This window comes from Podospora pseudoanserina, chromosome 5 (assembly GCF_035222485.1).
Source record: "Podospora pseudoanserina strain CBS 124.78 chromosome 5, whole genome shotgun sequence".
Taxonomy (NCBI): domain Eukaryota; kingdom Fungi; phylum Ascomycota; class Sordariomycetes; order Sordariales; family Podosporaceae; genus Podospora; species Podospora pseudoanserina.
In genome coordinates this window covers 1,263,178-1,276,917 of record NC_085924.1, presented here as the reverse complement: position 1 = coordinate 1,276,917, position 13,740 = coordinate 1,263,178, and the positions used below count along the sequence as shown (strand labels likewise).

The window sequence follows — 13,740 nt, the reverse complement described above, 5'->3', positions numbered from 1 at the left end:
GATGTTGGTTCCTGTCCTTGCTGATCTATCTTCATGACGGTTATCAGTACTTCAGGCTATTCATATCAACCGGATTCCTCGGCTATTCTGGTGTCTAGCGGCGAAACAGACACGCAAGAATAACTGTTCTTACAGGGTAAGAATGATCAAGCAGGAATACAATCGTATCTGTAAGACTGTATCTTGAGCGCTAACATACAGAATGGCAGAACCAAGACTTCCCGACATCTACGGCCCCGGGACCTTTACCGACCGAGAACTGGTTCCGATACTGACGGATGCGCACCGAATACTCCGGGTCTTGGCAGCCCAAACCCCTGGCTTCCCAGACAATGAGGTCGTCCTGTCAAAAGTTAGGTTTGAAGGCGAGGCCGAGCCTGTGATCCCAGGCCCTGTCAAGTCTACGCCTGTTGCAGCAGCACTCCATGCCATGACCGGTATCTTGGCCGATGAGATTCTAACGCTCCGAGGGTTGCCTAGTCCTACCAGAAAGGTGGTCATCAACACGACACATACAACCCTGTGGCTTGGAGGTGTGGCGGCAGTTTACCTCGACCACGAGTCGATTATATCCTTGATGAGAGATAAGAAGAGGTTCGGCGAGCTGGTTCCGGATTGGCAGCAAAGAGGTTTTGATCCTAAGTTGAACCCCCTGCTCAAGCTGAGAGCAACGGGTATCTATCCCACCAAGATACCTGGGCAGTGGTATAACCTCCATGGATCCCTCAACCCAGAACCTATGCTTCGCAACCTCGGCATTGACCCCTTCCCTGAAGCATCGATCACAACCCTCGACGAGGCAGCGGCTTACCTCCGCAAGAAAACAACAAAGATGTCACCCACTGAAGTGGAGTACCTTAACCTCTCGGCCGGTCACTGCGGGACAAAGTGCCATACTCCTGCCTCTTGGTCCGCCACCTCGATGGGAAAGTCCCTAGCTAAGCACCCGCTAATCGATGTCATCCCCCCGCCCTCTCACTCCGTCCCCTCACCACCTACCCCCTTCCCGGCTCTCAACACGACCAACCCCCTTCCCCTGTCAGGGGTAAAAGTCCTCGAGCTAGCCCGCATCATCGCCGCCCCGGTAGCCTCCTCCATCCTTGCGTCGTTAGGGGCAACGGTCATCAAAATCAACGCCCCCCATCTGCCGGATATGTCTGTTCTTCAGCTCAGTCTGACAGCCGGCAAGATCACCACCTGCCTTGATCTTCGAGATCCCACCGACAGGGATAAGCTTCAGGAGTTGTTAGCCGAAGCGGATGTTTTTATTCAGGGGTTCCGTCCCAGTGCGTTAGATAAATACGGTCTTTCCCAACACGATATCTTGTCCATGGCTGTCAAACGGAACAAGGGAGTGGTGTACGTGACGGAGAATTGCTTCGGTCCTGATGGGGTGTATGCTAGTAGGCCCGGGTGGCAGCAGATGGCTGATTGTGCTTCTGGTGTGGCGTACGTCATGGGGAGGGCTTACGAGTTGGCTGATGGGGAGCCGGTCTTGCCTAGTTTGCCGGTTAGCGATATGACTTGTGGGCTTGTTTGTGCTGTAGGGGCGATGATGGGGTTGTTGAATCGGGCGAGAGAGGGGGGGAGCTGGATTGTGAGGGGGAGTTTGGTTAGGATTGATACGTTTTTTTTACATAAGGAGGTGGGTTTGTATCCTCGGCATGTGGTGGAGAGATGCAAGGAGAGGTTTAACTGGGTAGAGATGAGGGGGGAGAATCATGTGTTGGAATTGTTGAGGATGACGTGGGAGGGGTGGGAAGGGGATGGGGTGATGAGAGGGTATTTGAGGGAGGAGGGGGAGTGGTGGGAACGATGGAGGGAGAGTGCGTTTGGGGGGAGGGGGTTGGGTATTTTGAGGCCTGTGGTGCGGTTTGAAGGGGAGGGAATCAGGGAGGAAGTGCAGCCGAGGTGGGCGAGGGAGCCGGTGCCGTTTGGATTTTGCGAGAAGGCGGATGTCATGTTTTAACTAATATATCCAAAGCTAGTGCTAGAATTATATATCTTTGGAGCTAGGTGGTCTGGAGAACTTAAGTATAAAGATAAAGAGACTTTGGCTTAAGCAAAAACTAAATGCTAGGACATTTCGATTCAAGGATGGGATTTGGTTCTAAACTAGATTGTGAAGCTTAGATTACTAGCTCAAAAGTCAGTATTAAGCTGGCATCAGCACCTTCAAGTGTTGAGACTAATGGTTTGATTAAGATATTATTACTTAACGTTGGGGATGGCAGTAAAAGTGTGTAAAAGGATGGTGAAATTAAGAGAGTCCTGGAGAGCAAGCATCCTACTTGAAGAAGTGCAGGACCTACACCCTGAGTGGAGCGGGTGAATAGCAGGACCTGGTCATATAACCTGGCTAGTACTTGCTCTCAGAACTGGATCCAGAGCTTTATCTAATCTAACAACCTTATCTAATTAACGAACCGTCCGTTCGGGTATCACATATATAAAGCTGGGGATAGAATCGCGTATCTGTAGCGCTGCGTAGTGTTTAGAGCTAAAGCACAAAGTCAAAGAGATTCTTAAGCGTTTACACTGGCTCACTGTCTTACTCTGTGGGGCACCAAAGGGCCCAGGTTTTCCCAGACCCACACCGGTTTGCTCTTGGGGCTGGATTTTCTTACTGTTTTCTTTTGAACTAATAACCAACTACTGTAATACTAATTTGCTTACCAATTTTGGCCATTTTTTAGCCTTATTTTCGCCGCCGGTGACTTTCCTAGGTCGCCAGCCCAACAGGTTATAAGCTCTTTTAATGCTTAAATCACTAAGCAAACCGAAGTCGACGCCCTCGTCGACAACCTGACTTCGCAAGGCCGAATACTATACCGGACCTTACGACTTTTCGACCCTTATTAGGCTAATATTACGTAATTAGACCTTTCGACGGTAATTTTAAAGACGTTAAAAGAGTTAATTAACTTTTTAATTAACAGAAACCTAGTTTTAACCCTAACGCTTATCTTAACGAAAAGTTAAAGCGATCGACCACCTTTTACCGATAAAAGTATAGTTTATAGCGCTAACTTTCTCCTAACTAAATTTCTTTAGTTTTACTATTTCTACGACCTTTTAGCTAGGAAATTACTATTTTCCGGTAATAGTCGAGAACTCTATTCTGCCTTATTAGGAGACCGATAGCGGAATAAGTATCTCGCTCTTTATATAAATTAATTTAATTTACTATAGATAACTATAAAATTAAGTAACGCCTTTCTTTAAATCTTTCTTTTAATATTTTTTTTATAATATCTTTTTTACGACTTTTCTTTAATTAATTTTTCTTTTAAAATGGTTAGTATTAACGTTATTATAGCTTAGCTTTTAAAATTTATAAAAATTATAGGGAATACTAATACCGTTATTACGGTTAAATAACGAACCTTTTAAGCCTTACCGGCTTTAAACTTAAAGACCGATCTTTCCGGTTAAGAATTTTTAATTAACCTAGTCCCTTATATACTATAGCTTAAAGGATTATATTAAAGCTAATATATAGTTATTAGCGGAAAAAGGGATATTTACCTTTAACTAATAGCGTATTAATAATCTAAATATTTAGAATTTAATAATAGCTTTTATTAAAAAGCCCGAAATCCGATAACGAATTTTTAACTTCGGTTAAAGGGCCGACGGTATTAATACCTATAGTCTATACTAAAAGATTATTTAAGCTCTATAGCGCGGTACTTTCGATATCGCTAATATACTTTTAAAGGAGTATTTTACTTTTAAGTATATTAACTTCGCTTTATTCTAAACTTACTTTAGCCGGCTTAAAGTCCTTCGCCGTTATCTTAATACGATAGAAATTAAGATCGGCTATATAACTTACCTCTAAACTACCTTAAACGGTATTAAAACCGCGTATCCCGATTTATACGACCGGCTAATAAGGAAAATAAAAGACGGTATTATAACCTAGGCGCTCTTTTATTAAGAGTATAGCGCTAAGGCCGTTACGGAGGAGACTACGCCGGCTTACTTTAAAATTATTATTAAGATTACTAAAGCCCTAGCTGCGACTATACCCTTATATACTATATTATTAACCTCGTTGAAGAAATACGACTATTATATTAAAGGTTTAAAGAAAGGTAATTAATATTATATAGGCTATAGTCGTTATTACCCGAAAGGTAAGGCCTATTAGTAGTATAACCCTAATAAGGCTTTAAAGGATTAGGAGTATAAGGAAAAGGTATAAGTAAATAAGTAAAAGAGACGGTAGAGTATTAGCTCGTTAATAAGGACTTTTTAAGGCTATACTAGTAGCGTTATTAATATTAAGTCTTCGAGGGACCGACCTACCTATAGTACCTTAATATTATTTAATAACTTCGCTAATATATTACTCTTTACCTATTATAATAATAATTAATTAAATTTTCGTTTCGGCCCTTAAAACTAATACTCTCGTTAATAAATATCTTTAAAGTCTAATAGGCCGTCGAGGTATTTAAAAACTATATATATTACGACTCCGGATATACGGATTTCGTATTTAATAAATTAAAGTAATTTACTGAATTTTATTTATTACTTAAGGGGAGGGAAAAGAGGTTCCTTTCGTCGTTAGGAGATATTATAAAGTATAGTTATTAGGGAACTATAGTACTAAAATCTACCCTTTTAAGTAGTTAGGTTATTACTTTAGAGTTTAAGGAAATAGTATATTACCTATAAGCGCCCGTTAATTTAATATCGGTAGGTAAGCTATTTAATAAAGGTATTTTTTAGGATTAAGAGAGTTATAACCTAGTCCTTAAAGGTATTAAGTAGGTAATATATAAATTAATTAAGAATAATAATATATATTAAATAAATACGATACTTAGTACCGATTTCGGTAAAGTATCTTTAATAAAGATTTTTATTAAGGCCGTAATAATATTTATTAATTACCGGGTAATATATTATTACTTAATATATATTAATAAGGATAATATTTATAAGGCTTATACGTAAGTAGAGATTAAGCTCGTTAGTAATAACTTTTTTTACGAGCCTTACGTAATAATAAAAATAATAAATTAATTAGGCTTATCGACCCTTACGTAGATTAATAATCCGTTCGACTTTATTTATATCGACGTTATTATTTATAAAAACCTTAAATATTTAAATTATAAGTATTTTATTTATTATATAAATATATAGAATAATTATAAATGGATTAACTTTATAATAAAGAAAAAGTAAGTATTCGATAAGGTTAAGGATTTCGAAACGAAGATTATATGTTAAACCAGGTATAAAATTAATATTATCGGCCTTAATAGAGGTACGGAATTTACTTAGGGCTTTAGGACCTTTAATAATAGCCGCCTAGCTATTTAGGCCGACTAAGAAGGTATTATTATCTTTAAAACCGTACCTTACTTACTATAGATAAATAAAAAGGTAAAGAAGGCCGCGAGGATTACGCTTAACCGCATTAGGGCTATTATACTAGCTTATAAGGTACTAAAAAAGCTATTTCTATTTATTATATAGTCTATAATTTACGTAAGTAACCTATTACCTTCGAGGGTTAACGAGGGAAATATTAGTACTTACAAAAAATATATTATAAAGCTTAATATACCTAAAGGCGAACGAAAGCCGTATATTCGGTACTTACGCTTATACTTTTATAACATATATTACTATATTAAGCCGGCCTACCGGGCTAATTCGGATAAATTTACCGCTAAAACGAAGAAAAAAAAGTTTATCGGTTACATAAATATATATAGTAAAATATATTAGGTCTAGAACTTAATTATTAATAAAGTCGTAAAGGTTAACGCCATAAAGTTTAACGAAGGCGATTCTTATAAGCTTAACGATAATAAATATAAGGATATTAAATACGAAATAGTTTTTATTAATAATATTATAATCGAAAAAAAAGATACTACTATTAATAAAACGGTATTCCTAAAAAGGAAAGTTACTTTTAATAATAAACCTATTACTATACCGGAGCCTACTATATAGTAAAATACTTTAATAATTAATAAAAGAAAGGCTAAAGACCTTAAATAAATTATTTTACTTATTCCGAAAATTATACTATTATTAATATTACCTTTACTACTTAAGGCTTTAAACGTAAAAAACTTTTTCGACGCCGAAAAGGTAAAGGATATACGGTCCGAAGTACCTATTTTATTAAACTATAACTAAACGCTTTATACTATTAACTTTTTTACTATAAAAGAGTTTATTTCTCTTATAAGGCTAATAGGAAAGGAGGAGGGTAAGGTTATAAAAGGGCTTAATAATAATTAAGCCGATAATAGGCTATTGGATTTAAGTACGGATAGCCTAATCGAAAACTTTAACGACGATTTCGAGCTTAATATAGGCTATATAGAGGAAGCGGTAGCTTCTCTATTAGCTTAAGAGTAACCTCGTAAAATAATAATAAGAAATTAAGGCCTAAGTTTCTATAAAAAGTTATAGTAAAATAAATACCTTTATTAAAGTTTTTTTATAATATATTTCGATAACTTACGACTACGTAAAATAATAGCTTATACCCTATTTATAATTAAAATCGATTACTTTCTATAAACCATTAATAAGTACTATATACTTAGGAATTACTGGTAAACGAGGAAACTCGAGAATTATTATAAATATTAATTGCTTACTATAAAGGAATAAAACGCTAGCCTATTAAAAAAAGACGTTTACGAGCTAATAAATACGCCGAAAAGCTATAACGTTTTACTAAGTAAATAAATATACGATAAAAAGATAGACCCTTATACTAGTAAAATAAAAGCTAGGGCGAGATAAGTAATATATAGTAACTTTAATAGGGACTTTTAGGCTATATAGGACGTTTATGCCGCTATTATAAATAGCATAGTAGTTAAATACTTTTAGGCTATTATAGCTGTAAAGGACTAAAAGTACCTTTAATATAACTTTAAAATAATATTTCTTAACGTTAAAATCCCTAATATCGTATAGTATTACGTACGACTATTAAATAGCTTAGGTAAGTTACTAGGTAAGGTATACCGGCTTAAAAGGATATTATACGGTTTAAAGAAATTATTTATTTATTAATACGAGATAGTAAAACCTATAATAGTTAAATTAAACTTCGATATCCTTTTATTAAACCTTTACCTATTCCGTTATAAAGAGATAGGTACCCTAATAGTCCTATATATAAATAACCTATTTATATTAACGTTTATAACGAAAATTATTAAAAATATTATTACCGAGCTAAAGAGTAAATATAGTATTAAGAAATTAAGTGAGCCGAAAAGGTTTTTAGGTTTTAATATTATAAGGAACCGCGGGAAAAGGTAAGTCTACCTATTTTAGGTAATCTATATCGACGCTTTACTCGAGAAGTTCGGCTATAAAAATATAGCTAGCGTAACTACGCTATAGTTAGTTAAACTAGAGCTCCTTTTTACGTAAAAGAAAATAATTACGGAAGTAAAGGAATATATTTAGAAAACTAGTTCGTTAAACTAGCTTTTTATTAGTATTCGGTTTAATATTACTTTTATTATTAATTACTTTTATAAAAGTAATTTTAGGCCTTTACTATATTATTTAAAGTTAATAAAGTACTTTTTCCGGTATTTAGTTACTATTAAAAAGCTATATATTATACTAGGGAGTTCCGAGTTCTCGGTAAAAAATATAAAGTTTATAAAATTCATAAATACCTTATACGCGGATATTTTACTTTAAAAATATTTTATTAATAGCTATATCGTTTTTATAGCTAATAGATTAATATTATGGAAGAGTAAGAAGCAGACCTTCGTTACCCTAAGTACGATAGAAGTAAAGTTTACTAACCTAATGCCTATAAGGTATTTACTATAGTAGGTATTAAAGATATTAGAAGATTATAGTATACTATAGCTAAGGCTATATATATTATATACCGATAGTAAGAACGCCGAAATTATAATTTTAAATCTTTAAAATATCGCTAGGACCCGGTATATCGATATACGGTATAAGTAAATAGGTAAATAAATAAAGGAAGGAAGATTTAATATTTAATATATCTCTAAGTTAAAGATACCGGCGGATAGATTTATAAAGGTATTATAAAGGGAGAAGCATATAAAGTTTATATAGTTATTAGAAATGTAAGATTTTCCGGTTTAAGATATATAGGAGAACGTATATTTATATAAGAAAAAGGCTACTAGGGTATTAGGCAAAGGAGTTAAAGGAAGTAAGAAGAATCTAGGCGTATATTAGCCTTCGGAGGATATTGACGATAGCTTCGTTTTGGACGGCGGTGTGCTATCTGTGGGGGGGTGTGGGGCACCAAAGGGCCCAGGTTTTCCCAGACCCACACCGGTTTACTCTTGGAGCTAGATTTTCTTACTGTTTTCTTTTAAACCAATAACCAATTACTGTAATACTAATTTGCTTATTAATTTTAGCCATTTTTTAGCCTTATTTTCGCCGCCGGTGACTTTCCTAGGTCGCCAGCCCAACATACTCCTAAGTCTCCTTTACTATTGGGCTGGGCTAATTGCCTTTTACTTCCTTTCTTTCCATGCATCACTAATATCACTAGTCTGCCCACACGTTCGTTGCCTCCTATAGATTTTCCTTGACTAGGGAATGAAGGCTAAAATTTCTGGATTTAAAGCTACCCAGAACTGTCTTTTAAATAGACTATGAAAGGTTAGATTACTAGATCTAATGTCAACAATAAGCTGGGATATCTGGATTTAAAGCTAGGATTGAGTTTTATCAGAGACTGTAAAAGCTAAGATTATTATTTCTAAAGTGAGTATAAAGCTCGGATTTCTAAATTCAATGCTAGGATTAAGTCTTAGTAGAGACTCTTAAAGCTGGGACTAGTACTTTAAAATGCTTAGATAAGTAATTTAAAGGTAGTAGTAAGGGAGATTAGGTATGTAAATGTTGCTTTAAATTATCGAGATATACGTAGGTGCTTAAAAAGTATATGTATTAATGATAAGAGACATAATATACTTCTGATAGACTAAGTGTGTGAATCTCAAAATGCATAATTAACTTTCTATGCATTACACAAGCAGCATAATACCTGCGGTAAAAAGCATAACTATTTATATAAAGAAAAGCAAATACAGTATAATCTCAAGTGTAAACTACGTTATATAATATAGTATAAAATTCATAACCCATTACATAATTGCAGGGTAGTTAATAAGCTAAGCTAAGCCTAGCTTATTTTATAAGATAAACTGCTAAGCTAAATTAATTTGGCAAGAATTTTACGTAAGCTAAGTTAAGTTTAAGGTTAGCTTATTTAATTAGTTTGTTAAATCGTTTAAACTTTTTTTATATTAATATTAATAATATTAAAGGTTATGTCCCATTGTCACGATTTTAAATAAAAAGCGAGAACTAGCAGACTAATAAAGACTGGGCCGGGAATGTAAGCGAGGCTTACGGTCTAGTAGCTAAATGTGACGAACCTCTATCCAGAACCTCTGAAAGGATACTAGTTGAAGGTACTTCTGAATAATCCTGGTTCGGTATAGCTAAACAGTATACAATAATGGCTTATCTCAATGTAAACATTAGATACCGTAAATATAACTTAAATTGCATACTGCGGAACTATTTATCTATACCAGCTAGTTCCTCCGTATATATAGACCTCTATCCTCCAGGTACCTCCATACCTAGCTCGCCACGCTTACTAGTGAGCCTAATAATCTATTTTGGCTCACTACGCTTACCAGTGAGCTAGGTAAGCTAGCTCACTTCTGCCAAGAGTGAGCGCCCTACTGTTCTGCAGTTCCGTCGTTTCTTTCTACTTAATTAGCCACTATAACCCGCTGCAGTCTTTATCTTGCCTTACTATATAGTTGGTCTGTGATACTAGAACGGATTAATAAAATTAGGAACGAAGACCGTGGCGGGGCTTACGGTTTACGGTTTAAGTAAAACTAATAAAGTAAAGACTAAAGACCGTTTATAAGTCCACAGTCCACAGTCCCCAGATCTATATATATAGAGAAACTAGATAAGTAGCAAATTGTGACGAACCCCTATCCAGAACCTCTGAAAGGGATACTGGTCGAAGGCACTTCTAAATAATCGTGGCTCGGTGCAGCTAAACAGTGCACAACAAGATGTCTCAATGTAAACACTAGATACCGTAAATACAAGCTTGAATTGCATACTGCGGAACTGTCTATCTACACCGGCCAGTTCCTCCGTATATATAGACCTTAGGACCGTGAGGTGCTTGCCCTACTACGGCCCCGATTACTCCTAGCATATTGCATCCTGCGAAGTGCTCGTCGTGCTATCCCCCTAATTACTTTTAGCACATTGTATCCTACGAAGTACTCGTCGTGCTATCCCTTTAATCACTCTTAGCACATTATATCCTGCAGAGTGCTTATAAGCCTTAACGCTATAGTACTTCTGTTTACCTCTAATTAGTTATCCCCTGACCTTCTTAACGATAGGTTAGGGGCGTCCTACGCCTTATATATAACGCGGCCTACTATTAAGTTAACTATAATATAATGCCTTTTTTCCTAGGTCGACGCCCCGGCGACCGTATTCTTAAAATAGTTACCGATCTCCATTTCTTTTGTATTTCTATAGTAAGCTTTTCTCTCCTTTCTTACCCTAACTATTATATTTAATTATATAAAGAAATTAATTTATATAAGTACCGACTGTCGCTACGATTAAATACGTTTCTTCGAGAAATTCGGCTTTATTATACTTAAGTATACCTATTATAAAGAGAATAACCTCGAGTATATAGCTTCTCCTCGATACGAGCGGTGTCTTCCGTATATTAAGTTAAGTCGTTTCTATTATAACGTCTATAGTGTAGATCGTAAGTTTCTTTTTCGGCCGTTCCCTTTCCTCGTTAATTAGTCCCGTAGTTCGTCCTTTAATTAGGGAAAAGGAACGTCTAAATACCGAAAAATAGGCTACTTTAAATAAGCTTCTTTATTTTAAAGTATAATCGCGTACTTTTAAGGCTCGGGCCCTTACTACTTTTCGTCGCGAGTTTCGGCTCCTTAATAAGGAAGAGAGAGAGTTTCCCGCGCGGCCTACTATCCCGCATAGCCCGTTAGCGGCGAACGCTTCCGTTATTCCCCTTAATCTTTCTTTTTTAGACCCTTTTTTAGCTTTTAATTAGCCGCCTGACCTTTCTTTAGACCCGGATACGGCCGGTCCTTCCTTTTTAACCCCTTAAGATACTACCGAAGGCGTACCTTCTACCTTCTAAAGTAATTAAAATACGTAATAGTCTTTATACCTAGATTCTTTTTATACCTTTTAACCTTATAGTATAATATATTATACGTTAGCTACTATATTGAAGGCGTAGGTTCGACTCCCGTTAAGGTTCTTTTAACTCCGTTTTATAGCTATTTAGCTATAAGCCGAGGCTAAATCTTTTTACTTACTTAGGTTTTGGTCGGTCCGGATATTATTAATAGAATTTTTTTTATTTATTTAGGTAATTAAGGTATATTTATAGTTCCTACGAATTATTTATAGCCGAATATTTTAACTAACTAATTAAATACTTTAATTTACTTTTATTAAACCGTAAATTTAGTATTTCTTCTATATCGTACTCCTTTTCTTCGTCCTTCGCCACCGCCTATATATTAGCCTTGCTTACTGGTAGTACGGGCTCTAGAAGTAAGATATAAAAGGTATATAACCGTAAATGTATTATACTAAGTAGCTTTAGTTCGAATACCGTCTTTAATATTTTCTTTTTAACTTTAAACGGGCTTACTTTCTTATGGTCTAGCTTCTTATTAAATCTTTTAGTACGTAAATTATATATAGAAAGGAATATTATATTTCCTTTCTTAAGGTAAGGTCCTTTAAGTTTTCTAGTATTATAGTATTTCTATATCCTTTCCTTTATAAACTTTAGTTTTTACTTAAGTTTACCGTAAAGTATATATATTTTATTTACTTTAACCCTAGCCCTAAGTACCTTAACCGTAGGTCCCTACCGTAGGTTTACCTCGTAGCCGAAGTTCGCGAAGAACGGTATAGCTTTAATCGTTTTAATTAGCGATATATTATATACTAACTATACCGTAGGTAATAATTTAATTTAATCGTCCTACTCGAAATTAATATAATTCTATAGATATTATTTTACGATTTAATTAAACCGTTCCGTCTAACCGTTTATTTAAAGGTAATAAGCCGAAAACGCTTTACTTATTACCCTTAGCCTTATTATTAACGCTCTTTAAAACTTTAATACGAACTTAGTATCGCGGTCTATAATAAACTTCTTTAACTATATATATATTAATATAATATACCGTAGTACTATATCCGCTAGTTATTTTACCGATTAAATTTCTTTATAAAGTAAGAAGTATATTTATTTAGTAAGCTTATCGACTACCGTTAATATATTATTATACTTAACGCCGGTTACTATATCTTTAGACTTTAGTAATTTAGTAATAAAGTTTATCGTAATTGAACTTTATAGCTATTTTACTACCGGTAATAGCTTTAGAAATCTATAAAGCTTATACCTCGTAATCCTCGTTCTTTCGCACGTATAATATAATTAAATAGTTTCTTTAACGTTATTTTTAATCCCTAGCTAGTTAAAGTACTACTTAATCTTTTTTATAGTTTTAACGATATTTATATATCCTCCGAACTTTAATATATAAATCTCTATTACTAGTACCGTCCTATTACTTAGCCTTACGTACGCTTAGTTCTTATACTATAGTCTTCTCTAACTATTCTTTTAAATACCCTATAGCTCTAGCTTTTCCTATTAGTATTACTTTATAATATCGTTACCCAACTTCCTTTAGTATTTACTAAAAGTAACTTTCTTACGATATACTACGTAATACTCTATTTATAGCTATAGTAGATACTTAAAAGTACTATCTAGCGTTTCCTTAAGTAGTAATAATAACTTTTTAAGTATATCCTTATAATAGTCGGCTTACTAGCTAAGTGCGTCTGCCCTAGCGTTCTCCGAACCCTTTTTATAATTAATTTAAAAATTAAATTCCGAAAGAAACTTTAATTATTATATTTACTACGCGTTAAAGACCTTCGTAATAGTAAAGTACCGTAGATTCTTATAGTCCGTATAGACCTATATTTTGTATTTAGTACCGTTAAGGTATAGCCTTTATTCCTCGAACGCTTCGATAATAGCGAGTAGCTCTTTATCGTAAATTAAATAGTTTTAACGTACCCCCTTAAGCTTTTTCGAAAAGAAGGCTATTGGGTATAACTTACCGTTATCGTTTTACTATCCTAGCTATCCACCGATCGTATAGTTTAATACGTTTGCCTCGACCTTAAATAGTCGATTAAAGTTTAATAATTTAAATATCGGGTCCTTTAAAATAGCTTTTTTTAGCTCCTAAAAAATTTATTTTTCTTTTTACCCCCACCGGAACTCTACGTCTTTTTTAATTAAATAGTTAAATAGCCGCGCGATACTTACGTATTTACGGATAAATATTTAATAGAAATTCGTAAACCTTAAAAATTCTTTAACGTATATCTATAATTATAGCATAGGTTAATCCTTAATTACCGTAATTTTCCTAAGTTCTATACGAACTTTACTTAGCGATATTAAATATCCTAAATATATTATTTTCTGTACGTAGAACTTACTTTTTTTTTTATTAATAAAGAATCCGGCTCCGTATAGCGTATTAAGTATCTCTTATACGTATCGCTTATACTTTTTTAAAATATATA

General features: G+C 34.7%; 1 protein-coding gene across 1 annotated transcript; it reads left to right on the top strand.

Moving 5' to 3' along the window:
• Positions 1-202: 202 nt before the first annotated feature.
• QC764_512700 (uncharacterized protein) lies at positions 203-1,969 on the top strand (the record flags this gene model as incomplete). Its single annotated transcript, XM_062948491.1, has 1 exon — positions 203-1,969. The coding sequence occupies one exon, from the start codon at positions 203-205 to the stop codon at positions 1,967-1,969; it is 1,767 nt and encodes a 588-aa protein (XP_062798767.1).
• Positions 1,970-13,740: the final 11,771 nt, after the last annotated feature.